Source organism: Macrobrachium rosenbergii, chromosome 28, assembly GCF_040412425.1.
Source record: "Macrobrachium rosenbergii isolate ZJJX-2024 chromosome 28, ASM4041242v1, whole genome shotgun sequence".
Classification (NCBI taxonomy): Eukaryota; Metazoa; Arthropoda; class Malacostraca; order Decapoda; family Palaemonidae; genus Macrobrachium; species Macrobrachium rosenbergii.
Window position 1 is genome coordinate 26,987,847 of NC_089768.1, and position 27,738 is coordinate 27,015,584.

At 36.4% G+C, this 27,738-nt stretch overlaps 1 protein-coding gene across 5 annotated transcripts in view; it reads right to left on the reverse strand.

The window, feature by feature from the left end:
* The window catches only part of LOC136854153 (phospholipid phosphatase 2-like), an 87,117-nt gene that overhangs the window by 6,487 nt on the left and 52,892 nt on the right, over positions 1-27,738 (reverse strand). For 3 of the 5 annotated variants that reach the window (XM_067130398.1, XM_067130397.1, XM_067130399.1), the window contains exons 2-6: positions 17,231-18,162; positions 3,913-4,067; positions 3,392-3,606; positions 2,303-2,432; positions 956-1,132 (exon numbers count right to left, since the gene is read on the reverse strand). In XM_067130398.1, coding sequence (XP_066986499.1) covers positions 956-1,132; positions 2,303-2,432; positions 3,392-3,606; positions 3,913-4,067; positions 17,231-17,291 — 738 coding nt within the window. In that variant the 5' untranslated portion in view covers positions 17,292-18,162. The remainder of the gene's footprint in view (positions 1-955; positions 1,133-2,302; positions 2,433-3,391; positions 3,607-3,912; positions 4,068-17,230; positions 18,163-27,738) is intronic. The other 2 variants (XM_067130400.1, XM_067130396.1) reach the window with 1 other exon arrangement.

Genomic DNA, 27,738 nt, shown 5'->3' on the forward strand with positions numbered 1-27,738 from the left:
TTTTTATGAAGTTCACCATAAGTAAATACTTACTTAATAATTTATTGAAATTTCTAGCACTTAGCTTTAACTGTAGTTAAATTCAATACGTATAAATTATCTTGTCTTTATTGTTGATGTGACTACAAAGAGTTAACTGAGGCTGATCAACTGTAAGTGTAAATTAGTTGACCTACTATATGGTCTTAAGGCAAGGATTTGTTGTACAGTATTATTTTTACTTTTAACTGATAATGATTTTGCTTAATGGCCTCTATTTGCCTCTTTTTCTTTTTCTGTTGCTCACATTTCTGCGACTGCATGGCCTGTTTGCAGCACGTTCGCTTATTGACAACTTTTTGTTTACAGTTTAAAGTTTTAACAAGGAAAATTTTGATAAAAATACTGTATCTATATCATTTACATGCATATTGCATTTACTTTTTTACCTTTCATTTGTTTCTGTTTGCAATTCCTGTTCAAATATAATGCTTCTTATGAATATAACCTAAAATTTAATTTACTGAGTTTGGGCCAAACTAAAAAGGTCCACGTCATTTCACTTCTGAAGACTTAAGTCATTTACATTATACAAATGCTGTATACTTTTCAGTGACAATGAAATCTGGTCAGCAAATTAAGAACTAGGCCATTACTTCAGAGTAACTTAATTTGATTAAGACCTAATTACTTTTACTCAGTCTTTTACAGTACCTACATACTGTACAGCATTCAACATTTAAAATTTTACTTGGAAGTTTCAAATGCAGTCGAGTGCTAGTTAAGACGGCAAACTATGATCGAGTAGGACTAGATTTTGATTACCATCACATTCTCATACTACAAAAATTAAAGGAATAGATTCCAGTTACAAAAAAAAAAAAGTTTATATAAAGTTATACAATCATGAATTTCATACTAAAAAGAACTGGAAAAAAGGCAAGATTCCACTTGCAAGAAAAGAAGACTGACGTACTGTTAGCAAGCATCCAAAACCTCCAAGAAGGCCTCCAGCAAGGACATCCCACCAGTGGTGCCGATTATCCCATAACCGGGACTGACAGCAGACTATCGCCCAGGTGACCCACATTAGCTGAAGCCATGGAGCTATTAATCTGGAGCACTTATTCCATAAACGCTGCTTTATGTAGACCTGCGAAAGTGAACGGACAAATCACAGCACTGCATTGCAGTAGTGGAATAGGTATACGCAGTACCATCAAACAGAAACTTGAAAACATTATAATACTTGTACTGCCAACTTACGTTTTAGCCTTCAAAGCTCTCGCAGAGAAGAAAAGACACACCAGTTCATGCCCTTAGTACCTTAGTAGTCTACGTTCACCAAGATATAACACAATCGAATACAATGGTTATATGTACATGAAAATAAAGAGAAAGTTTTCTCACAAATGAGAACAAGCTCTCATCTAATTTCACACCAGGATGATGGAGAGCACTTTCACGCAGAGGCCTCACTTCGCAACCTTATTAACAGTCCTAGAACCTACGAGACATTATGAAAATCCACAAAAGCTGCCTTCTTGGTTTATAAAGTCAATTCAATTTAAAATGAAATTAATAAAAATCAAAAGCTCTGAATGTCCCACAACAAAAGAATAAACTTAAGACGGTCTTATAAATAAGCCTCAAACAAAAAATCAGCAAATCTTAATACTTAGCACAAAATTTATTCATGCTGATGCATGTTAACAGTGATCGATAAAAAATATATACAGTTTCAAAAAGGCATTAAACGTACGCAAAATAAAAATTAAAAAGGCATGCAGCAGATAAAAAAATTATAAAAAGCGCTCGTTAAAACTCAAAAGTTCACCTCAAGGCATACAAGGCTTTTTGGATCAGTTGTCAACACATTGCGGTGACATCAGCCGAAATCTCAGTAAACTGAGTGGACAAAATTGCCATACAATCAGTGAAGAGACATTCCATCTATTGAGATTACCGCTATTTATAAAAATTAATGATATAAAAAAAAGTTGAAAGCCTATTAATGAACAGAGCTCCATTTGTCACTTGCTTCCGTGACTGACAAATCACCTGCTAAAAGACGTTCATTCGTTTAATGAATAGCTTTTGAAAACCTTAAGTGACTTACATTGCAAAGTTAATGAAACCTTTTGGCATTACAGATGGGTTTCATTAACTGGTGCATGTAGGAAATGAAGACAATTTTCATCTTAACAATCATGATTAGTCATCAAGAGGAATAAGTCATTCATTCAACTTGCCTTTGCTCCCCTGTGCATTGTAAGTAGCATAAGCGACTAAGTTAAGAGCACATCTCTGACACCGTACTTACAACCATAAAGACGGTCGAGAAGACTGAGAGAGTTGCATGGCCTGATGGGAACGATTTCATGGAGTCAATTACTCGTCTCTTGGATTTGCCAAGGGGATTTGTGCAATCCTTCCACGTGATTCTTATGTACCTTCGAAAAAGAATAACCACAATGTAATGACATATGTGATAATGAGGTACTGTCAGCTCCTGATAATACGACATTTAGTATATGTTGTTATAAGAGGACATATCTGGAACCTTGTTTCCCATCTTGATCAAAATTCAGGTTCTATAACATTAAGTCTTGAAAATATCTAAAGTTTCTTGTTATCATGTTATCAAAATGAAATTACTGGTATACAGGTACTCAAATGGGTTTGAGAGACTTAACCCGACTATCAAGTAAATCCATGTTAATCAAAATGAACTGATAAAACAGCTATTACCTTAAAAGTCTGTTAAAATTGTAAATAGACGTAGAGCAGTTCCACTTCAAAGGAATTGTGATGGCATTTAGAAGACTGCTTTAAACAAACTGGTTATGAATCAAAACGAGTGACACGTAACTTTAAAGCGAAATGATTATCCATACTATTCCAACCTTTCACATAAATTTTCATATTCATATCAAAATTACATTTTTCCTAAACAAAGCAGTCGAGTGCTTTTTCACTATCATAACAATGTCAATCTTCCCTTTTATTAAAAAAACAAGAATGTGATTATAAACTCATAAGATGTTTGAGATGTTTTTGAAGGTAATAAATGTGAAAATGTTTGGCATGACTATGTTCTACTATCTATTATGTAAACAACAAGTCTCGGATATTCTAAAACATCACACGGACATGTGTTATATTTTCTCACAACCCTGTTAACAATTACTAATTTCTCAATCGGCTATTTGAGATATCAGATGTAAAGCATTCGCGAAGTCAATGTGGGATAAAAACGCATTGCCACAAATTACCGGGATGAATCGTACGATTCAAAACATTAAATATGGACTCTAGGCCAAAAGTGAAAAAGTAATATAATAAATGCAGGATAATTCTAATTTGAATTATAAATCACGGAATGAAAGAATAATCGCCATGGCATACTTACGGCTGGTGACACTCAGAGGTGACGTTCGGTGCACAGACATTCCAGAAATGGGGCCTGGGCTCTCCTGTAATGACCTTCATGATTTCAGTGATATAATATACAAAGACGAAACCAATGAGGAGGTCTGCAAGATAACGCAAACTTCTGCGAAGACCCTGGCGCAGGGGGGACATCCCATCACAGGTAGGAGGGACAGCCCACTCAAAGGCAGTCATCTAAAAAAAAAAAAAAAATCGTATTTATTTCTTTCTACTTTTGAAAAACTTTTAGAGGTTAAGTCATACCTCTTGTCAATGTTTTATCATATTTTTCTTTCCCTTGGATTTCTTTCTTTTGATTTGTTCCATGTGAATGTGCACATATGAATAATTATCAACTGATAATAAATCCACTGGGATTAGTACACTACTGCCCGTTAACATAGAGAAGTAAGGCCAATTACATATGCCAGTTATGAGCAACGCAAATGGCTTAAAATAGTGATAAAAATTCAAGTCATAATTAACACGCAAAATACTCACAACGATGAAAGGAAGAACCAGAGTAAAACTGATGAGCATCGCAGTAGGAACGGTTTCCTTGCTATATGGTCTCCTGATTGACGGATCATCGCACGAGATGTAGAAGTACGGTGGCGGGACTGGACCGAACAGCGAAGATAATGCTGTGATGAAAACTGTAAAAGAAATTATATCACGTAGTTATCGCTTATTATATCTTGCAATGTATCGTTCAGAATAGAAAATTACACAAACATGGAATATCTAAAAGTTATATAATTTAATACTAGTAATGTTTTACACCTACACGTAAACAAACACTGATCATAAAAAAATACCAAAATTAAATATCATCTGAACCTCTCCGTACCTGAAATACACTGGTTCCATCTAAGGTACATTCTTTTCCATTTCTACAATTGTACATTACGACACGTCAAAACGACCATAGTGCTTTACTCAATCTTCTTTCATAACATATGGTAAAACTGAAGACGGTAACTGTCAGTTTTCGTGCAAAACTGGCGCCATGTTTAGTACCAGCCCCTTGTGGATGAACGTAAAAACAAACAAAAGACTGCAAATATCATAAACCCACACAAAAGGCATAAACACAAACAAAAACATAACCAAAAGGTGGTAAATATTACGGTCAACCGACTGGCGGGAAACAGGCCACGGTAGCAGTCTTCAGTTTTACCTAAAGTAGTATATTATTTAAATACTTAAAGGCACAAAAAATATGAGGAAATTAAAAACCTCCATCGCTTTGTAAGCTGTGATACACAAGGCTCAACGAGTAGAGCAGTCATCCAAAAAAAGGCTTCATTTTCTGTCTTTATGCCGAAGTACGTTTTCTTTGTGCGGAGTCTCCGACCAAGGGATACCCTAAAAATAATTGTAATCGAAATTTTGGTGGCAAATACAATTTAAAGTTTCTTATCTACAGGTAGTTCATTAACCCAGTACCCGAGAAATCATTAATATCCTTTCTTACGTGACAAAAATCTTGACCAGTAGCATGGCCACGATAAAAACATATCTTGGTCTTCAGATGCATGATAAAGATAGCTTAGACATGAAAATGCAAGATAAGAGTTACAAGATATGGAAGACTGCGTGGACCCTATTCAAAAACTGAAATTAAGTTATATATACTTTTGACTATTGTAATCGTTCGTTAGTACTCCTACAACTTTTATTACCGTTTTACGGTTTGCTTAAAATAGCTTCCCTTTACACAAAACTAGGCTATGAAATGTACGATTTAAAAATTTGCCGATTTTACTAATTTCGGGAGGAAATTGTAGAAAATATGACTGAGATGGCCATACTTCGGAAAAAATGCCTAAAATTTGCCGACTTTGAGAAATTTATGATAACGGCATTTTAAATACCCTAAAACAAGCAAGCTTCTAAAAAAAATCTGGCTACTGCAGTCTGTTATTGGAATGAGATGCACCAAGTCATCTTGTACAATTCTGTTATTTCCTTGACCTTAGAGGCGACCAAAGTGAAACGTTCTTCAATCAAATATATGATCATATCCAAGGAGGGTTTACTTTCTCTTATGTACCTCAAAATATATGTATATGATATAATATAATATAATATAATATAATATAATATAATATAATATAATATAATATAATATATAATATAATATAATATATATATATATATATATATAATATATATATATATATATATATATATATATATACACATATATACGAAGCATAAACTCTGAAAATGATGCATAAAAGATAATATCCAAGAAAATAACTGTCGTTTAACATACCTCCCTCAAGTGTCATTTTTCATCTTTCAAGGGAAAATATCTAGCACAATTTTACGTGTAAAAAACAATAATTTTGCTCTGGAAATTGACAACCTACTGCAACAAAAGGTACATTTAGCCAAAGTAAAACAAATCAGTAACATATAAAAATTACAAATAACTCAAACAATGGAAAACCCTGTTAAAAATTACGAAAAATTAATACTACATTTAATTTAAAACGAAAAACACTTTCTGCTGCGCGAGAAATCGGATAAATGCGGTCATACTGGCGCGAAAAAATCAAAGAATCACAACACCCTGGGTTAAAAACACCTTCTAATGTTCACTAATAAAATCTGGTTCATCATACTTTTCCACTTCCTAGCATTCACTTCCTATTCAGACTATAAGTACACTCCCGAGTATGCTCCCATGTCTTCTTCTTATAACTCATACTTTTCTTAAAGAAACTGTTTCTCTACTCATTCTATATTTAACATCAAGTCAAAAATACTTGAGAGAGAGAGAGAGAGAGAGAGAGAGAGAGAGAGAGAGAGAGAGAGAGAGAGAGAGAGAGATCAATGTCATTTAGATGCATGAGACAAAAGAAAGAAAACTGGCACGGTGAACGCAATTCCCAAATGAGGGCACTGTAAAGGGATGATTGATTGATTGATTGATTTATAGATTTTAAGCATACATGCCAAGCACTGGGGCAACTAAGGCCATTCAGCGCTGAAACGGAAATTGCCAGTGAAATGTTTGAAAGGTGTAACAGGAGGAAAGCCTCGCAGTTGCACTATGAATCAATTGTTTGGAGATGATGGACAGTAAGACAGAAGAAAGAGAATATGAACGGAGGGACAGTAAAAGGAATGAAAGCAGTTTCAGCTAGGGGTCGAAGGGACGCTGCAAAGACCCTTAAGTAATGCCTACGTTCCACCGCATGAGGTACACTGACGGCACTAACCCCCCGTCGAAAATACAGGGACGCACATAAACACACACAAACTAATGCGTCACAGTAGGATCTGGAATCCTAGACATTGCTTCCTGCAAAACTCACAAATATCCTTCCAACTAGCCTGTATTTTAAAACATAAAAGAAAGAATACTAAAAATTACAAGAACATACAAATAAACAAACTGACTACCACAAAGAGACGCGGAACATTCCATAAAAAAATACGTAGTGGAATGTAGGAATTTTTTTTTCTTTTCTATAGGGTCAAGTTTTTCTTTTATTCTTTTTAAGTGACCACTGAATGTGGAAATGACTATTTTCATGTTCTGAGAAAATACGTGTAGGACCTCTGCCGTCATCCATTACACAAAGAATTAACGGTATCTAATTACATTCTTAGTTTTAGAAAAAGGAGTTGTATCAAATTAAGTTCTTAGTCACTGCAAAGAAGCCGACTCATTCGTAACCGCTAAGCACCGCGGTAAATCCGTGACCAAAAATGTCCAACAACAAACGAACCAGTAATGAATAAACATTTGGGAAGCTCAAGTCGATAAAGATATGTACAAAGGGAGGCTGTTAGATAACAAACAAATAAAAAAAGGTTTTTAATCGACACGCACTGTACTTCATTATTAAATGTTTATGCGCAATTCCCTCGCGCTGAGCAGAGTGCAACAGGGTACACGGGAGCGAAGCCCCCCCACTTATTGAAGCCTTATAACAATCTCCTCGTCACCGGATATCCCGGACTAGGTTAACAGGGCCTTTCCCCTCTGGGCACTGAATAAACAATGCCCTCATGCCCACCTATCCTGCTCACCTTTCGTTGTCCTCCTGCCACTTCGTACCCACATACCCACAGCCTATTTTGAGCCTCCGAGAGCCAAAGTTGTGTTTATATTTTGTCAAAAATAGACACAATCCTCGCTGGTTATCACTTGGTTTCATTAAAGAGAAGAGCTCTTGACTTTTCTTTGTATGGAGCGGCTTTGTAAAAAATGATATTAAGCAACGACACCAGGGTCGGTCGTTGGACAGCTCTGTCATTGTGCGATTGTCACTCGGTTGACCTTGAACGATGATGGCATTTTTTTTAATGCTGAATATTTTTCGGCCGTTCTTCTTCATTTATCTTTTATAAAATCCATCTCAAGGAAACCAGAATAAGATATTTCTACCAGAGAAAGAATTTCATTTGAATAATAATTCATCCTCTATTTCAATTTGCTGTGTAAGAAGTTTCCAAATACACACAAATAGTATGTGCGGGCTGCTTTGAAGCAACTGGTGATTCTTATTCATTATCTACTACTTCAATCAGATAGCTTATCTAACCGATAAATATTCAAATAGCTGTTGGTACTTTTTTATTACTGTCATTCTTTTCAAAATCATCTTTACTCATTATAATCTACTTAAGCACGGGCTATTTTTTTAATCTAAAATTTTAAGTGAGAAGTTATAAGTTCACTTTTCAAGGGCTCTTGGAAATGTCAACATACAATAAGTTTGATTGAGGAACAGTGGAGCTCTGTAAGGATAAGAGAGAACTTTGTCTGCCGCATTCCTAGTCGCAGTTCCATTAATTTATTTATTTAATTAATTTCTCTTCTTTTTCTTGCACTCCAGAAGGATACTAAGATCTCTCTCTCTCTCTCTCTCTCTCTCTCTCTCTCTGCATAAACTATGATAGGAAGCTGATTACGAGAACCTCACTATAAAGGGCATGACTAGCTACAGACACCACATATTACGATCGTTACCAAAGAGATTTACGGAAATATAATAATCGTGACAAACAAATTGTTACCGCACCGAATAATACCGCATCTATAATCAGCATGAGGTTAAAAGGTTCTAAAGAATGATGAAATCAAATATGAAAGCCTACGAAAGCTGAGGATCAATGCAGCTGATAAATGCCACTACCTATAAGACATTACACTACACAATAACAGCTTTTTGAAAACTCTTTTACGTTCGTCTATGTTTACAAAGTCTAGTGATTAATCGATTCACATAAGACATTCAATTAAATCACCGCGTCTCGTCCTTACGCGCGAAAGTCGGGTACATGCTTTGGCTTATCATGGCCAACCTCGATTTATTTATTTTTTCTAATTTAACTGATAACATGTCTGGGTTGCTATCTGCACTTTGTTCCTTTACTCTATAATGTATTCTTTGTTATCATCAAGCATAGAAATTCTTTCCCCATAAAATTCAGTTACATTTTGTGCAGTACATTGTAACTGTTACACATTTTATACAGAAATTCTGCATTGTAAAAGGGTAAATAATTTTTCAAGCCATATATAAAAGTCGTCACTCATTTTACAAAAACATCGGTTTTCTCCATGCAATGGAATAAATTTCTCTTGTATTTGTCACATAATTTGTAAAGAATTGTCCATCCAATTTCTTTTTGCTTTACATTTCATTCGCTACACAAAAAATCACTGGCGTCCTACATACGATGCAATTCACGTAAATGCAATAAATTGGATAAGTTATAAATGACAATAAGGACATATCGTTAAAATTTAACAGCCTCCTAACGAAACAGGTGGTTGTATCAGCTCTTAACGTAGTTAATCGAACCTTCATCCAGATGTTACGGCGCTCCTTAACAGACTAAGATAATTGCTCTCTTAAAAGACCCATTTAAAACTTCATGTGATAAATGATCCCCCTCACAAGACTCATTGAAAGCCTCGTACGCAGACAACGATGACATTTTCTACATCAACTGTGGTGGCTGCAATGAAGACGGGTTGAACACGTGCCGCATGCAATGAGCACTTTGCACACGAAAGTTGCATTTTGAATCTTATCAACGTACAGAAGAGTCCCCGGTGGATCGGAATGAAACTTGATACTACATACAATAAGAAAAGTAATTAAACCTGGTAAAACATACAGGTTATAAAGAACACTTACAATTTGCAATACAAACGGTAGAGTAATGTAATTATTTTTATTTCTTCTTTTCTTTCTTATTCTTATTAATATTCACAAACGCTTTCCGAAAATCAACATAAACCTAACTATTCACTGCATAAAACGTGATAAGTACCGAGTAAGTTGTATCATAAATCCTAACACAGGCAATTCTAGAAACAATCTTAGGTTGGTGGGGTTCCTTGAGGAGATACTTGTAGAGCCATTCATCTGAGAGAGAGAGAGAGAGAGAGAGAGAGAGAGAGAGAGAGAGAGAGAGAGAGAGAGAGAGAGAGAGAGAGAGAGAGAGACTTCTTTCAGTACAATGGATTCTCATTAAACTGACAAGTTTCATGGAAATATAAAGATTTCTGTCTTTAGTCATTTCTTTTCAAAAGTCTCATAAAGGATTGATGAGAGGCCTTTGGGGGCAAGGATATGGTTCGAGGTATGGAAACACTGCACTTATAGTTTGTTCATACCTATTAAATAAATACATAAGGAAGTTACAATTTCATCGAGGCAAAAGAAAAGCGAATTATTTTGACAGTGTTATCTAGGACCCTCCGTTTACTCTTAATGACTGCAGTGAAGTCACTAAATAAACTGGAAATAAAAATAAAATATTGCATAAATAGTAAAGACATATCAAGTGGAAAAATGAAATTTAAGATCAAATGGAAGAGCCTCTAACTGGGAAAACGTGTATAATATGTAAAGATGGAAAAGGGCTCGTTAAAGTAAAAATAAAAATAAATAATAGAAATCAATTATAGGAACGCAGCGGATCGATTAAGTGCAAGGGAAAAATTTCTTTCATAATCAGTTTCATTTAACTATGGCCCCCCATCAAGGGGGATACTTTCTTCATTTCGTCTGCCATTTATCCGTTCCTATTTCGGACAATTTCCAAGTTGTTCGCATTTTCGCGGTACAAAGTGGAAGAGGGTTAACATTCACAATCTGTTAATAATAATAATAATAATAATAATAATAATAATAATAATAATAATAATAACAACTTAGTCCATACCGCATCTTCACCATCTCCGGGTCAACTAGACAAGGGCGTCACTTATCCCGAGGCATTCTATTCCTTGTTGGGGGACCACAGTTACATGAGGCCGATTGTGCAAGCAATTTTTTCCTTTACTTGCTCTACCAGCTGCGTTCGTAGAACTGATTTTTTTTTTTTTTTTTTTTTTTTTTTGTAACTTCAATTAGCCCTCTTCCATCCATAGATGGTATACGTTTTCCGAGTTAGATGACTTGCACTTCGTTTAAATGTTCATTAGACTTTACTTTCCTCTGGAAGTCTCTTTGCTGTATACGAAATACTTTGATTAAAATTTATTTAGTTCCTTCACTGCAGCCATCAAGAGTATACGGAGGGTTCTAGCTAACACTAATTATCACAGTAATTTTCATGTTCATGCGGTCACGACAACCATAAACGCAAAGCAGGCGTTGTAATTTGCGCATGCTTAGTTTGTTGCGGCGGCTAATGTTGTTTTAGCTATTAAGGTTCAAGGGGTTTAACGCACCACTGACCAAACGGCAAAACAACAAGATATACAACTCACTAATCCTGCACCATGAGGTTGAATTTCAGTGGAATAAATTCCTACCCTCATTGCTGAGAAAAGTTAGTGATTCCGTTGAATTACATTGGTCTGAGCTCATGATAGTAACGTTAACTCTTGAAATTCTCGCTCTTTATTCACTTTTCTATAAATTCTTGCATCATATGATTTCTTTGGGTTGCCGAATGATGCAAAAGTTGTTTCATCTGAATGATTATGGATTGCGCGATATATTGTGATTAATAAAAAAAAATAATAAAAGTTTACATGAAATTAGACTCGCATAAAAAAAAAAAAACAGAGCATCCGGGAATTATGACTCCCAGTGTTAATTTCTTAGCTGGAACAATGAACAGTTGTATTTTGACTTTGCGTAATAAACCTGTAATGGACGATTCGGTGTACGGGCATATGCGGCGGCTTGATTTATTCTAGGAATAAGTCTCTCGTATAAATTCTTTTACATTACTGAGCTGTTCCCCTAACCCATGGTAGTTTAGAGACAAACAATACATTGGCTATTGTCTTGGTTATGTTTTAACTGCTGAAACGTGGATGAACGTTTGTACTCAAAACCTCCACATTAACCGTTCACACACACACACACACATACATCTCACTCTCTCTCTCTCTCACTCATACACTTTTATATATATATATATATATATATATATATATATATATATATATATATATATATATATATATATATATATATATATATATACCCTGGACCCAAGAACGACCCCAGAACGGTAGAAAAGACACGTCGCCCACCGCAGGTGGTATTTAGGTAATCATACACCTGGAGGGCGTGATCATTGGCCTTGAGTCGTCTACGAGAGGCGGGATGTTTTGTTGAAGGCAAGAAAATAATCCGCTAATAAAGAGACAATTCAAGATAAACCGGTCGGTCAATCGCTGCGTAAACGATATCTGGAATTACGAAGACGCAAAAACTTTCCATTCTTTCAACTGGTCACTGGGTATTTTGACAATGTTTTGATCAACACTGTTGACACAGATTTCACGGTTGAAAGCTTTAAAGGCATTGTGCTTATAAATAGCTTTCGCTATTAATCTATAACTCATAATTATAGTGACGTAGCCTTTAATTACTGAAGATAAGCGTTTCCTAGCAATGAATAGCGCAGGTAATGGTTTATAAATAGAATATTACGAACATGCACATACTCAAGAGTATATACAGAAACTTCTAAATTACATGTTTCTTTGTTTTAATGCCTCAGTAATTATTTACAATGAAAACATCAACAAAAAAAATTATCGATAAACAAAATAAATTTTTTCCTGTAGTACACTGACTGCAGTTTCAGATGGCAGAAAGAACGTAAAATCTATAAAGCAAAAATCCAGAGGGGAAGCAATTTAAAATAAATCGTTGTTCCTGGACCATTTACGCGTAAACTTCCTGTCTAAGAATTCGAGGCAACATATAATTTAAACTCACAGCTTCGCTCCCTCTTCCGAGAAAAGCATGCGGCGGGAAATTAACCCACCTTATACTGCACTGGCGTAAGTTGTTCCAAACTGTCGTCACTCCTCAGGTATCCCGAAGGACGCAGTCAGTGGAACCCCACTCTCCACTACGAGGAACCACTCCACCCATGGCCATACCAGATCCCGCTGACTCCTCGCAGCTTTTATGTAAACGATAACGTCTAAAGTTGTTTTTAAGTCTGAGCAAAAACTAGCTATGTCAGCTGCTCCGGGGCAACAAGCCATGAAAGCATGACGTGAATCACATCTTCATAAATCATAGATTAATTATCCCGGACATTATCGGGGTTTACAAACAGGCATTTGCTCGAAAGGCAACAGCTGATCGAGACGGATTATATAGGGTGTTGTTCCGAACATGCATTCCCGGAGAAGTGATTCAATCTCATCGCTATGGATCGTAGCTATCACAAAACTAATGTTGTTGATGTTCGTGATTAGTTAAAATTAGTTTGTGGGATGGGTAAAAATTAATTTCATATAATCAGTTACGGAAATTGGAAACAACAGACTCGCACTGGTTGAACGAGTCATGCATGATTCATCACAACGGACATAATATTTCTTCAGCTGCCCCTTTGGTATCATTAATTATATTGCTTTCTTACATTGAAAGGAATTAGTTAGCTTCAGGGATGAATAATTATTCCCAACATTAAACGATGCTGATGTATCTACCTGTAACCACGATTAGCATCAGTGATTTCTCAAGATAATATGTATGAAAAAAACATAGTTATAAACGTTTTTCTATCTTATACACACTTTAAATGCATTTAAAATGCCAAAAATATGTATATTTTAAGTCAATCGACGTTCCGTAAGCCATACCATTTCTCTCTCTCTCTCTCTCTCTCTTTATTTTGGCTCTCTCTCTCTCTCTCTCTCTCTTTTAAAGCTTTATTTTGGCTTTTTAAAGCTTAGCGTGTCTTCTAAATTTAAATATTACTATTATATAAAGAAAGCATAATAGCCTAATAGTCATCCATGACAGCTGGCATGTTTTCAAATCTTTCATTACTAATTTCGACGGATTTTTAGTTGGCAAAATGTTAATTACAATAAATATTCCAAAACGACTTCGAGAGATACCTCCTCTAAGTATTTTCTTCCTATTTTTTAATCTCTTCTTGTAAATCTATCAGTTCCTGTGCTAACTTAATTAACTGGTTGATTACAATAATCAAAAGTCAGAAATTCACGAGTAATGTCTGCCCTTGTTCTAAATACTAGTGGGCGGAGACTGATGTCTTATAAAAAGAAATTCTTTCTCTCTCTCTCTCTCTCTCTCTCTCTCTCTCTCTCTCTCTCGTAAGAAAATATGCCATGTAGATAACGAAGCTAATTAAAATAAATCGTATCCGTTACGCAATCCGCACTTCCACTCCTTTATCATGTCTTGAATCTCCCCTCAGACAGTGGTGGCAGCGCCGCCATAAACACGAAAGACGAGAATCTTAAATCAACTGTGACAGGGATTCGTGGCTGCTATCGCCAAGGAGTACTTCTAACTACTACTGCAGCTATTATCACTACTACAACTACTGCTGCTGGAGCTACTCAGACTACTATAGCACCGCTGCTGCAGCTGTACCCTAGGGCGACCTACTTAAAAGGGAATTCGGACCGTCGTCCTTCGTCAGGGCGGATTTGCTATTTGCTCGCTGGTCATTCGCCGGGTTTTAACCTCCACTGTTAGGAGCAAAACAGCGCATTTCTGGTTCATTTCTATTTCAGAATGGATGACGTGGACTTCTCCCGTGCTCGTCGTTCGCTTCGTTAGGCATGGGTATCTAATAAGAACAGGTCTGGTTGCTGAAGGAAAAGTACTAGTTTTTATAGCGTCATAGAAACTGACAGGACAGTAGCCTTTATTTGTTCATTCATCGCTCCGTGTCCCAGTCATCAGTCGACAGTGCTAATTTTATATATTATTCAGTTTCGATCTCCCTTTTCTTAGCAGTATTTCTCTATTTTATCTTTGTAAGAGGCTAAAGATTGCTTATATTACAGAGAGAGAGAGAGAGAGAGAGAGAGAGAGAGAGAGAGAGAGAGAGAGAGAGAGAGAGAGAGGGGGAGTTACTCAGAATTTACCTACTAAATTTTGCCTGGCATTTTTATGAATAAATTTAGTTCAAGTGAAGACAAAGAACATGGGTAGAAGAATTCCCAGAAACAAAGACATAAAACTTGAGAGTTATAGCAGCCAAGTTGGGAATCATCTGGTAAGGTTTCCAAGATACGGCTTTTATCGCCGCTTGTTAAAATGGAGATGAGTATCACACATTAAACAAGAAAAACAAATGGGATGGAGCCACCAAAAAGACCGCGGGGTTCTCTATAAGTGTAAGCCCATGGCCGTAACTGATAATCTTTTATTTGTTGTATTCCCAAGGCAAGTCCACATTCCCGCACTTTCCGAGGAGTTCTATTATTAATAAGGTACCATCTACATGGATATATGTAAATGGGGGTGTACTTTGCACAGCGTCGTCTAAACATGTACTTTTTTTATAAAGACTTTTTTAGATATGCTGCACTGTTCGCTGGATTCTACATGTATGTTCAGTGCAGAGCTCTCAATGCGTTATCCCTGCACTGTCCAAATATGATATCTTACGTTGAGAGCTTACTAAATGAACGCGCGATTCTAAATTGGGTATCCTCCGAGTAGACTTCTCAAAATGTGTAAACTTTTTTTCTCCACATCCTCTAAGTGGGTCTCTCTAAAAGTGGTATCTTTTGTTAAAGGTTTCCCTACGTGTGATACCCTGCGAGTGGACTTTTCTAAATGTAGTATCCTCTGCTTGAACTTCATTTCTGTCCTCAGTGCAGATTTCTGCACACCGTAATCTAGATGTTTTTATCCTATCTGTGAGATTCAAATGATCCTTTGCAGAAGCTTCTCTAAATGTGATATTCTTTGTGTGGACTTATCGAATCGTATTATCTTCTGCATGAACTCTTTGTTGTGATTTTTTTCAGCTAGCTTGCTTCTACATATGAGTTATCTTTGTGCACATTTCTCTAATATACCATCTGCTCAGCCAAGCTAGTGCTAACAATTACCATTCAAGTGACGAATCAACTCGTTTGATATCAACAACTTCAAAACATGATTTTTACTTGTCTGAAATAACTTTATTGCTGAAATGACATTGCCTAGTACTGATTTATGGTGAGTGAGTTATAAAATTTAGGCTTAGACTATGTTATAAATGACAAGCACTGGGGCCCTCAGCCATTCAGCCTTCAGAAAAGTGAAATGAGGGAGTTAGACTGGATGGACAGCAAGATAAAGTTCCAGAAAATATATGAGATAAGTTCCAAAAATATATGAGATAAAGTACAAGTACAAAGGTGAAGCTGGGAGAAAACCACGAAGTTCCACTAGTAAATTAATAGTTAGGGGGATTGGATAACAAGGCGGAAGACAGGAAGCGAAAAGTGAGGATAACTAAAGGGCTAAAAAGGTGCAGCTTATAGTCCGAAGGGACGCTGTAAACACAACTCAGAAAAGCCTACAATGCACCACGTGAGGTGTACTGACGTACTAACGTTCTTACAGGGCCGACTTATAGTGGTTCTTGTTTAATGTACGTGGATGTAGTTACTGACTGTAGTGGTGACTGACTGTAGTGACTGTAAAGATTCGTTAGTGCATATATTGTAACTTTTGAGAGACTAATCTAAAATGTACGTTCCATGATTCTCTCTCTCTCTCTCTCTCTCTCTCTCTCTCTCTCTCTAAGCGTGAAAAAGGTTTCTCCTATGGTCAAAAGATCACGAGAGTCAACGAGCCATATTTTGTAAGCTGGCGTATTGCTACATTTATGAGCCTTCTTGCACACAACGTTTCCTTAATTCTTAACCTACATTAAATTTTAATTTTTCTGGCCAACTACCTTTGGTGGATTGTCGTCATCTCTCGATAGAAACGATAACAAAAATAGATTCAGTAAGCACTCAAACGAAAATAAGTAAGGAAAATTAATTTAATGTTCGTTTGTGTTCGGTGTTCTTTGTCCATTTCTTTTCTCTTCCTTACCTCTGAGACCTCCGTGTTTCTCTTAATTCCTCTATAGCCCATACTGTCTCTCACCCACGTTCCTTTGTCAAATGGCTGAGCCTACTTATTCGGCCCTCCCTCCCGCCCTCTGGTCTCTAAGAGGATAAAGCATATACAGAAATCGTTACCGAGACGTTATCTGGTCGGCTCATTTACAGGTAAAGATGACCATACCTGTATCGGTCAAGAATTTTATTACCTTTCGTCTATAAAACCACCGTTATACTCTCGTAACAACATACTTTTAGTCTTGCCAATGTAGGTAATAAAATTGTTTTGCACGTATATGCACTGTAAAAAGCCCTATAGAAAATCAAAGGACCGTAAAACATTACAAATACACACACACAAAAGCAAACGTCGTCATGCTAGGCAATTAGAAAAAAATGTTCCTGTACACTGTTTATGAAATTAAAGAAAAATATTGACTTCATTAGTATGTAATAAAATGTAGCTAAAGGAATAACTCAACTTACTTGATAAGTACAGTATAACATCCAGCACCAGCCGAATTATCCTATTCTTCGAGTCCCACATCTTGCGCTGTGCCTCAAGGCGGTCGTTTTGTAGCCCAGCTAAGCAAATGTGAAACTTCACCCAACACCGAACCGGGAAGTCTTTCTGCCTCCAAGGTTCCGTGGACACTGGCAATTACTTTTGGGGAGGGGGAGGGCCAAACACCTGAGGGCACGGAATCTTATCTTCTCCTCCGATAACTGAGCGTTTACGAGTGCACCGATAAAAAGGCTATTACGCCGTCTTTCCTTGCCTTGAACTTCCCAGTTCAGTTCAGTAATTTCCTATGGTTGTTTCGAACGCAGCGTACTATTCGTTTATTCTTGTCACTGTTTCAAAAAAGTCACTACACACCGCTGCTGAAAATTAAAGCCACGTCCAGGAAGAACTTCCCTTCATAAGTTTTGTATGAAGGAAAACCAACAGAAGGAACTCAGGTAAAGACAACGGCCAAAAATAATGCCTTTCGGAGGCATTTAGGTCATTAGGGTCGTCTCGGGGACCTTTTAAGGGTCGACCTTACCCTAGGCATCTGCTACTGCTGCGATTATTGTAATTATGGCCGACTGTCCCTCTAGAATGGGGAAAGTCGATGCCGAGGGTACCAAATAATTACTGATTTTCGTTTGTGTGTGTCTTCTCCATGAAAACAGAGAACAGAAACTTCAGGAAACCAGACCAACTGCACATATAACAAGCTCATAACATAATTCTAATCATCTGGTTAACTCGTGTCACTTGTCTTTGTACTTCCGACTTATTGTTTCTTTTGTAAGTAAGCGATCCCGCACACGATTTATATCCCTGCGAAGCCTGCCAGCGAACGCGTCTCCTCGATCACAACTTGCCAAGACGACGCTGGTCTCCTCACGGGCCTCAAGTCAACAGGTACCTGAAACAGAGCAAAGAGATGCCGGTGTTAAATAGTTGCAGAGTCACGTCCTCCGCGAGTGTCAAAACAGGGCCTTGCCTTACCCCTTACTCTACAGAATATTGCTCATAATAATGTGAATGGGGATTTAAGCGCTGAGGGTGATTCACTCACCGGTGACGTAAAGCATTTGACACAGGAAGAAGGTGGAGCCATTATGAAAATCCTGTTTTATAAATGGCTCCTTCCTTCCGCCTACAGCATAAAACGATCTCCATTCCCGACGCGTTCATTTGCACGTTATTATTATCCGTTTCTCATTTTTTGACGCTATTTGCTACTGGAAGGAAATGGAAGTGTTAAGCAAGAAGAAACGCCCGAAGGAAATTCGAAGAACAGGAAATACGTAAAAAAAAAAAAAAAATTATGGAAATCAGGAAAGAAAACGGAGACAACGAAAAACAAGGAATGAAGAGAAGTGGAACATTTGAACTGAAATGGTATGATCTTACCAATTTATGATGTTCAGCTACAACTAACCAACGGTGAGAGAGAGAGAGAGAGAGAGAGAGAGAGAGAGAGAGAGAGAGAGAGAGAGAGAGAGAGAGAGAGAGAGATTCTTTCAAAATATTATCGATGCACCCACTGACGCCAAATTCCTATTTGACATGTGACCTACATATACGACCTTCACCTTCACCTCGCTCTACACACTGGCTTTAGGGCCAAAGTTCCTACGCACCTTTGGCCTCCAAGTATGACCTTGACCACTGGTTTCACCAGAAAAAAACATGAATATCCATCAATAATTAGTGATACAAGTCAAATCTGACGTCTCCGTCTTTAAAGATACTCAAATTATGTTGCTTTAAAAAACTTGATCTTTGGGATGGGTAAGCAAAAAGGCAGCAGACAGAGAGGTCAATGATTAATGCCCCAGTGGTAAACCGGGGTCATTAAAATAACTAAAGTACATCTTGTATTGGAAAAGAGACCTTTGACTTCGAGCTGCCTCAAAGTTCTTGTAGCGTTTACAAGTTATCATCGCAATGCTTATTATCTTGAAAAGGTCGAAAAGTTCCTACTTATGAGAATCTTGCGCATGTGAGACTGCGTTTTACAATTCATGTAAGCAATAGCAAAGAATCTTCTTGCGCAATTTAACATTTAAAAATTTCGTTAACGTTTGTATTTCACTACCCCATTCGTATTTATGGCCATTGCTCTGCCTTCCCATGTTTTATAGCAATACGAATATGATATATTATTCATCGCAGTCGTATTAATCTCTTCAGTCACTAGAGTGACAACGTCCAAAAAGAAGAGCGACCAGTTTTAGAATGAGATAACATTCAGTGTGTAAACATCAATCGCCGAATTGTCGCCAAAACAACCTCTTTCTCGGGATCGCTCTCTGCCTTTCAATGTTTCATTCATGAGCCGGGTCCGGGTCTACCGGATTTGAATTTTACTGCCCTTTATGAGACGTCCGCTTGTTCGGTTCTTTAGAGATGGGATGCTGTTCTGTTTGGAAATGAGGACGTCTGGTTAAACAGATTCTGACATGAAACATTCATTAGCGGTAGGGCACATACTACAAGCCCCGAGTGCTAAAACCTTATAACTAAGCAAAGCAAGAAGTATTCTTTTATAGTGAGTCATCTCTTTCTAGGAATTCATAGAAGTAAAAGAAAACATTTCTGGACAGTGTTGACAACAAATATTTGGAAACCTAATAATCTTATGTCGACTGTCACGTAACCTATAGGTAACAAGATTACTGATCGCATCCAAAAATATCTTTTCACTTGCAACATATAATAGTAAAGCTTTATATTACCAAAACTTACCCTTTAATGTTCACTTAATTGTATTTAAGCACATGGAAATCATATCTATTAGAATAAAAAAAAATAAATTACAAACAAAACAGACAACGAAATTATTCATATCCAACTGGATGGTAAAACAATTTATAGCCAAATAAACTGTGAAGAACTAAAAAAAAAAAAAAAAAACCGTGCAGAAGCGTCTTGACAAAAATATGATATTGGCCTTATTTAGTATTTCACAGTTCGTATTCTTTACAGCAGGAATAACTTGTGGGAAACTAAATCCGAGAGAGAGAGAGAGAGAGAGAGAGAGAGAGAGAGAGAGAGAGAGAGATTCATGTAAGCATTCTCCTTTTACTGAATCATAATTTGCATTATACATAACAGATGATGAAAAGATTAATGCATCATATGTATCTAAATATTTCTTTTATGAAACCCATTTTATACATTGTATTGCTAAGGAATTAGAGAGAAAACTACACACACACACACACACACACACACACACACACACACACACACACACACACACACACACGTGGAGTACATACAATATTCACAATCTTGATTTGAAGAGTATGACAGGACGGTATGGAGTTCCTAGAGTATGATAACGGAGAGAAAATGTATTTGGAAAGGGGCTTGATTGCTAGATATGCAAGTTTTACAATGAAGAATATTCAATCACACATGTGAGGAAGACTAAGTGCCCAGGAAAAAGGGTTTTTATGTTATGCGTTAGTACAGAATAGAACAGCAAGTTGATGAATGTTATAGTGCGTAAAGTGGTTGAAGACGTAGTTCACATTAATTGGTTGAGACAAAAGTTAAGAGGTAAGAAGTTCGAAATTCAAATGATGAAAATGTGGCTGTATGGGTAATTAAAACAAGTGAGTTTGATTTGTTAAGTACAGATGACAGAAGAGAGCTGAATGACACACTCATGAAAAGGAGGAACTGATTAGATTAAGTTGGAAATACTTGTGGAGGTGGCTTCTGAGGACGCAAGGAGTTGATGGGATTAAAGACCAGATTCTGTGGTATTGTGGTAAAGTTGTGATTGAATAGCTGCGAGTTATGCCTGGACAAGGGAAAGGTTACAGAGTATGAAAGACAATAATTGTTCCACGGTGTTTTAAATGGTAAGGGCACAACATTATTCTGCATACAGGGGAAGATGCATGGTAAATTGTGATTAATTTTGATTAGGAAAGTATAACAGATTGCAAAAGGATTGACAGGGAAAGAAGAGAGTGGGTTTTTACATCAAAGAGTGCGTGGATCATGTGCTTGTCATGAAACAGTCATGTATGACAGTTTGAAAATAAAGGGATAAAGCTGTATGTAGCACAGATAAAATGAGAAAATATTTATCATTAAATATCTACACAAACAATCTGGAGGGTGTTAAATATATATATATATATATATATATATATATATATATATATATATATATATATATATATATATATATATATATATATATATATATATATATATATATGTACATATATATTAATATATATTACATATACATTTTATATATATATATATATATATATATATATATATATATATATATATATATATATATATATATATATATATATATATATGTCTTGTGTGTGTGTGTGTAGGAAAAGTGAACTTTGAGAGTATGACGGACATAAAAATATGTTTGTCATTTATCAACTATCAACGTTCAGTAACAATGAAGAAAAAGAGGAAGAAGAAGAAGAAGAAGAAGGATAATCCCGAAACAATCAAAATCTTTTGCTCTGAGGTAAAGATCGTTCGTGTGACAGAGCGAGTAGTTGTTAACCACATTTATGTGAGCTCATGTGGTAGGTGTTGCCAGCTAGTCCGCATCGGTCACATGATCTCTGCTATATTTTTGAGATTGTACTTAAGTTTTGAGAATATATATATATATATATATATATATATATATATATATATATATATATATATATATATATATATATATACATATATATATTACACACACACACACACACACACACACACACACACTTTATATATATATATATATATATATATATAATGAGAAAAAATCATCATCTTTAATAACATTTTCGCAATTATCAATTGACTGAAATATCTTCATTGCTATCACAATTCCTGTTTTTCTTAATGATATTGATTATAAAGTCATTTTCTTTCATATAAACACCTTCAGATTTCCAAGCAACGTTTTCAGTATTGGTCACAACCGAAGCTAACCTCAATTCCCTTTTTACATAACTTTTATCTCCTTTTAAGTCAACCAAGATATCTCCAGTACATCTTTAAACAAATGGAAACCCATTACAACCATGTGGATTATTCTGACCATCTTTCAAACAGATGCTAAAAAAAGGAAGAAACGTCAAAAGACAAGTCCTCCACCAGATGGCGAAAAGACACCGAATACTTTGTTTACGGTCGTACATTTTTTTAACGTTTAAGAGGCCCGCGAAGAGTGAAGAGGCAGATCAGCGTGTTTCGGCAGTAGCGCCTTCCTACTTAGACGTCCTCTCTCTGTCACGCTTCTGGGACCCATCTCCGAATTTGATTATCACCATGAACGTGACGGCGACACTAGTTGATGAATCAAGTTGCTAACAAGGGGAAAAAATCCTCAAGAATATTATGGAGGTGAATTTAATGAGAACACCAACTTAGTAACATTCCAAATGTAAACAATTCTAATGATTATATACGCTGCCATCGATCCAATATGATAAAAGGCATCTGAACGAGGCAGAGGTACAGTTAAGATTGAGAGAGTTTTATCAAGTCAATTCGCAATAAATAGTGAGGTGCTACAGAGGAATGTTAGGTCATTTTAGCTGTTTGCAATTCGTATGGGTTTTCTAATGGAAGAATTGTTCTGCTAAGAAAAAGGTGATCTGGATTGGAGTAACGACAGAAACTGGAATACACTAGAATGCGCAGATGTTGTTGTTTTAATCTGCAAAAGACAACAAGATTTACAAAGCTTTTTTAATAGAATGCTTCGTGTCTCTAGAGATAGAACAGAGATATATCCAAGCAAGATAGAAATGATGTAAGAGTATGCTCAAATGGCTAAAATAACACTAGATGCGGAAAGGACTAATGAAGATGAGCCTTTCAAATATTTATGAACAAACATATCCGATACGGTTCTCTCAAGCTGGAATTTAGTGAAGGACTACAAGGAGCAATTCAAACAATGAGCACGCCGAATGAGATTCGGGAATCAAATAGACTGAAATCGGCATACGTCGAAGTAAGATTATACATTAGTCTACAGTGATCTGTAATTTTTAAACGGCCTTGAATCATTGTATGGCAATAAAACTATATCTACAAAAGATAGAGTGAGAAATTACACCTGAAGGTAGATTACATAAGTTCTACATGTGGACATGATAATGATGACAGGGAAATGGAGATCGCTTGACATATTTTTCGCATCATACTAGGATGTAAGTTCAAGATTGTTTCAGCTGGGCTCCTGTGGGCATCGGAAGAGCTGAAAGACCCAAACCTACCAAGATAAAAACAGACGTGAGGTTGGAAATAAGTGGAGATCTGCGGTGCAAAAAGCACGGGAAAGACCCGAGCGACGAAAATTCACAGAGGCCTTTCGTCGCACAGCGTTGGAGGTGGTAATGATGAAGTAATCCACCCAAATATTCAATGGCGAAAGTGAGACGAAAGTATAGTCAAACATATGTAAGTGCTAAAACTTAATTATAGACGATTAAATAAATGTTATTGAAGATCCTTATTTCTTCAAGTGTTCGTCATGTGGGCGCAACTCGATTCTTTAAATAATAAAACACGATACGGATGTGAGTCAAGCAAGCCATGACGAAAAGCCCAGAAGGTTTGGGGTCGGGCGGTGCCGTATGTTGAAGCTCCGTTTTTTTTTCTCTCTCTCTCTCTTTTCTTTTCTTTTCTTCTCAGAGGTCACATTTGGCCATTGTTTTAATTTTATATATATCTTGTACTACCATGTATTATATATCCAGTTTGTTTCTCGCAATAAATCTTTACCTTTTCTCTTTATTTGTTTTGTGGAGGATTATATGTGTATACACACATATACATACATGTATTACACACACACACACACACACACACACATATATATATATATATATATATATATATATATATATATATATATAATACATATACTGTATATATACATATACATATATATTATATTATATATGTATATACGATATACACAGTATATATAGTATATATAATTCCTATCTCTCACTTCTGTGGAAAAAGCTTCTCCTTTGTTCGTTTGTGTATGCATTCTGCAGTTATGCCTAATCAACGTCATCCACCTTTCATGCAATAAATGCTTAACCTGAGTAGATGCGTTCGTTCCCGTTCGGGACTGGTTTCTGCGATCTTTTACAAGATTACCCGATTTCTGCTTTTAATCTTAAGCATCAGAAACACGTTAAAATATGTTTCATGCATGTAATTCATTTAACATCCTCCTTTCCTTTCTTCCTGGTATTACAGGCTCGATTTATTACTTAAAAGCCGTTATATTTTTTAGACTATCTTCCAGACTTCGATATCAATTAAGTCAACTACAGGGTAATTTTCCTTATGTGTTCAATATGTTTTTATCCAAAATTCTTTAATTATTTCTCCACAATTTAGAAACGCACATCTCTCTCTCTCTCTCTTTTCTGTTTTCCTACTTCCTCCAGGAGGGATGAAAATGATCTCTACAATCCCCCAACATTTGCTGGCAGTGATTTGCATCACTTTAAGAAGACGCGCTGGTAAACTGCTTAATTACATATGCACGCTGAGAACTTAATACCCGGAGATGACTTTATTTCTATTAGGATAATGATTTAGCGCGATGAACATAGACGTCACGGTATTATTGTTTTTATTATCATAGTGTAAGTTTCAACACTCCTGGGTCAACCGACGGTGCAGATGAAAATGTTCTCAGGTTATGAGGTTCCCTATGCCTTGCACAAACTTTCGTAAAAATATATACGTTAATTTTGTTTATCTTCAACATTTTTGCTATTCCAATTGCTTACACACACATATATATATATATATATATATATATATATATATATATATATATATATATATATATATATATATATATATATATATATATGCATGCATACATACATACAATATATACATAATACATACATTATATATGTATTACCAATAAACATGTTTACTGGTGTAGACAACAAGCATTGCAGTCAGCGACAAAAAATGATAAAAGTTATAAAGTTTATTCCTTTTCTTGGTGTTCGTTTTTTTTTTTATTTCGCTGTTCTTTAAATGATTTTACTTGTGAAAATATGCGATTTTTATACACACAATATGAAATATAAACCCTAAATTAGTGTAATATGAATACAGAAGAATACAGTGGGTCTATTTGTCAAGAAACACTACACCTTTAAAGCGTTCACCTGACTCATCATGCACTTAGTGCTAAGTTGTTTTACTGACCACGGGCCGATAAGAGAGGCATTTAAATGCCATTCCAAATATGTTAAACTTCCTTCCACATATGTTAAATTTCCCCCTTTCCCAAGGAGGGCGACATGCATTTGTATATATTTGTATAAGTGCATGTTACTACTTTTTTTCAGCTGTAACGCTTATAAATCTCAAGTAAATTTTATGGAAATGAAGAAACTTTACTTGGAGTCTGAAGATGGTAAGACTACCCTGACGAGATTCTCCCGAGAGTTTATGGAACTCCGTAATGAATCACAACAAATTTTATAAAAATAATGATAAGTCATAATCGTCATCATTTCCACTAATATTACTTGATGCAAAAATTACATACAAATACGAGGTAATAAATTTACGAAGGAACAGTGCCAAAACCTCCAATACAACTAACGCTCGAGCGTGGGCAGCGCTCGGACTTCGCAGCCTTCGTGACAAATCAGAGCTGGGAACTTTCACAATGTAAACACAATGCCCGTGTCGCAGGGCTTCGGCACCCCTGGGCCAAGGTCACTTCATGAATGACGCTCTCTGAATATCCGGACGACTGTTATACCATTTCCTTGGTGGAGTTGGCCTTTACGGCTTGAGTGACGGGTGCCGGGATATCCTTCGTCGAGGCCCACCTTACTGGAGGATCACGGGGCGTCCTCTCCCTTGAAGGTGATGGTAGAAAAGTGGGCGTGGCCGAGAAACAGTTTGCGCGCCCTGTGATTTGAAAATGCGCTGCTAGCGAGTAACTTATCCTGAGGTAAAACCTGAAGACTATGGTGAATATGTATGTTTACGTAAACAGGAAACGCCACAGGTTTTTCTTTCTTTCTTTTAGTAATTACGCATTTTTCTAAAGACTTGCGTCACGTTTCGTAGAGTGAGTCATACGCAAACGTGGTTTCAAATGAGGTTGCAACACTTTTTCTTACTAACGGAAAGGTAAACAAACTATGGGAATGAATCAGGCCTTCCAAGACGCAACTGCAGCAGTGCAGTTTTTTTGCTGTATTTGCATTAGGGAAAAGGGAAGACTTTTCATGCCTCTCTGTAAACAACCAGACAAAAAGGTGCGAGAGAGAGAGAGAGAGAGAGAGAGAGAGAGAGAGAGAGAGAGAGAGAGAGACAGAGAGAATCTCTTCGACGTGTTTATTTGAATTACTAGGTTCAATTTTAGAAAATCGTAACAAGATGCAAGAATTATGGGATTTTTGGGGGAGGTGAGGGTTAGATTTTAAATAATCTTTCCTATCCATTAATATTACTCGTAGGAACAGAAACTATACAATTATATTTATTACAAAGATATTAACAAGCGGTTAAAACTAACCTACATGTCATCAATATAATTAATTACTTGTTGCAAAAACAGGATAATCTAAATTACCCTGGCAATTCAGTAGCGCTCATTACTACCATAACATTTATGCAATAGAACACATACACAAACGTCTGCTATCGATGCAAGTACATCTCAAATTAATCTTATTTTTTTATTTATTATGTAATTAAACGCTGTTTAAATTCCTTCCTGCTTCTACTGTCCCTGATTCCTTTAATCATTCATTTCTCTACCGGACTACAAGTTCATGGCGATTTTGTGCTGCTCCTCTCATCGGTCTTTTCAAAAAAAGTTAATTAAAAAAAACTGCGGCCTTTTTTTGCCTATGTTCGTGAATTACTTCGTTGGAATGCTTAATGCAATGAAGATTCCATATCTGTCGGAAAACACTGCTGTATCATCAGATTGTTTCTGCCCAACCCAACTCATAAGGCCTCTTAAGGACGGACTAGGAATCCATCATTAAACCATGAAAAATCACAAACTTTGTACGTGCTGCACCTAAATAGTCTCGTCCTAAACGGGAAGTATGCAAGCCACAAACTTGTTTACTCATTTTTTGGTAACGAATATTTACGCGGACTCAAGTTACATGGAAGAAGATATGCCTGTAAAACCACTCTACATAAAAGCAAAACAAGCAGTGTAACCATAACGGTCGCAATGAAGAATTATAGAAGCTCTTTCTTACCATGAGTACATTCCACGCAGCCTTTTGATGTCTTGAGATCTGTACTGATTTAACTGGTCGGACCTGGATCAATTCAGATACGGAAATCACCGTCATGCGCAGTTCACAGCCTCTCCCAAAAACCACGTAAGGGCTGAGGATAATGAGCGAAAGATAACTAAAAAAAAGGACTCGCAGTCACTCACTTAAGATCAAGATACTGCCCGGACAAG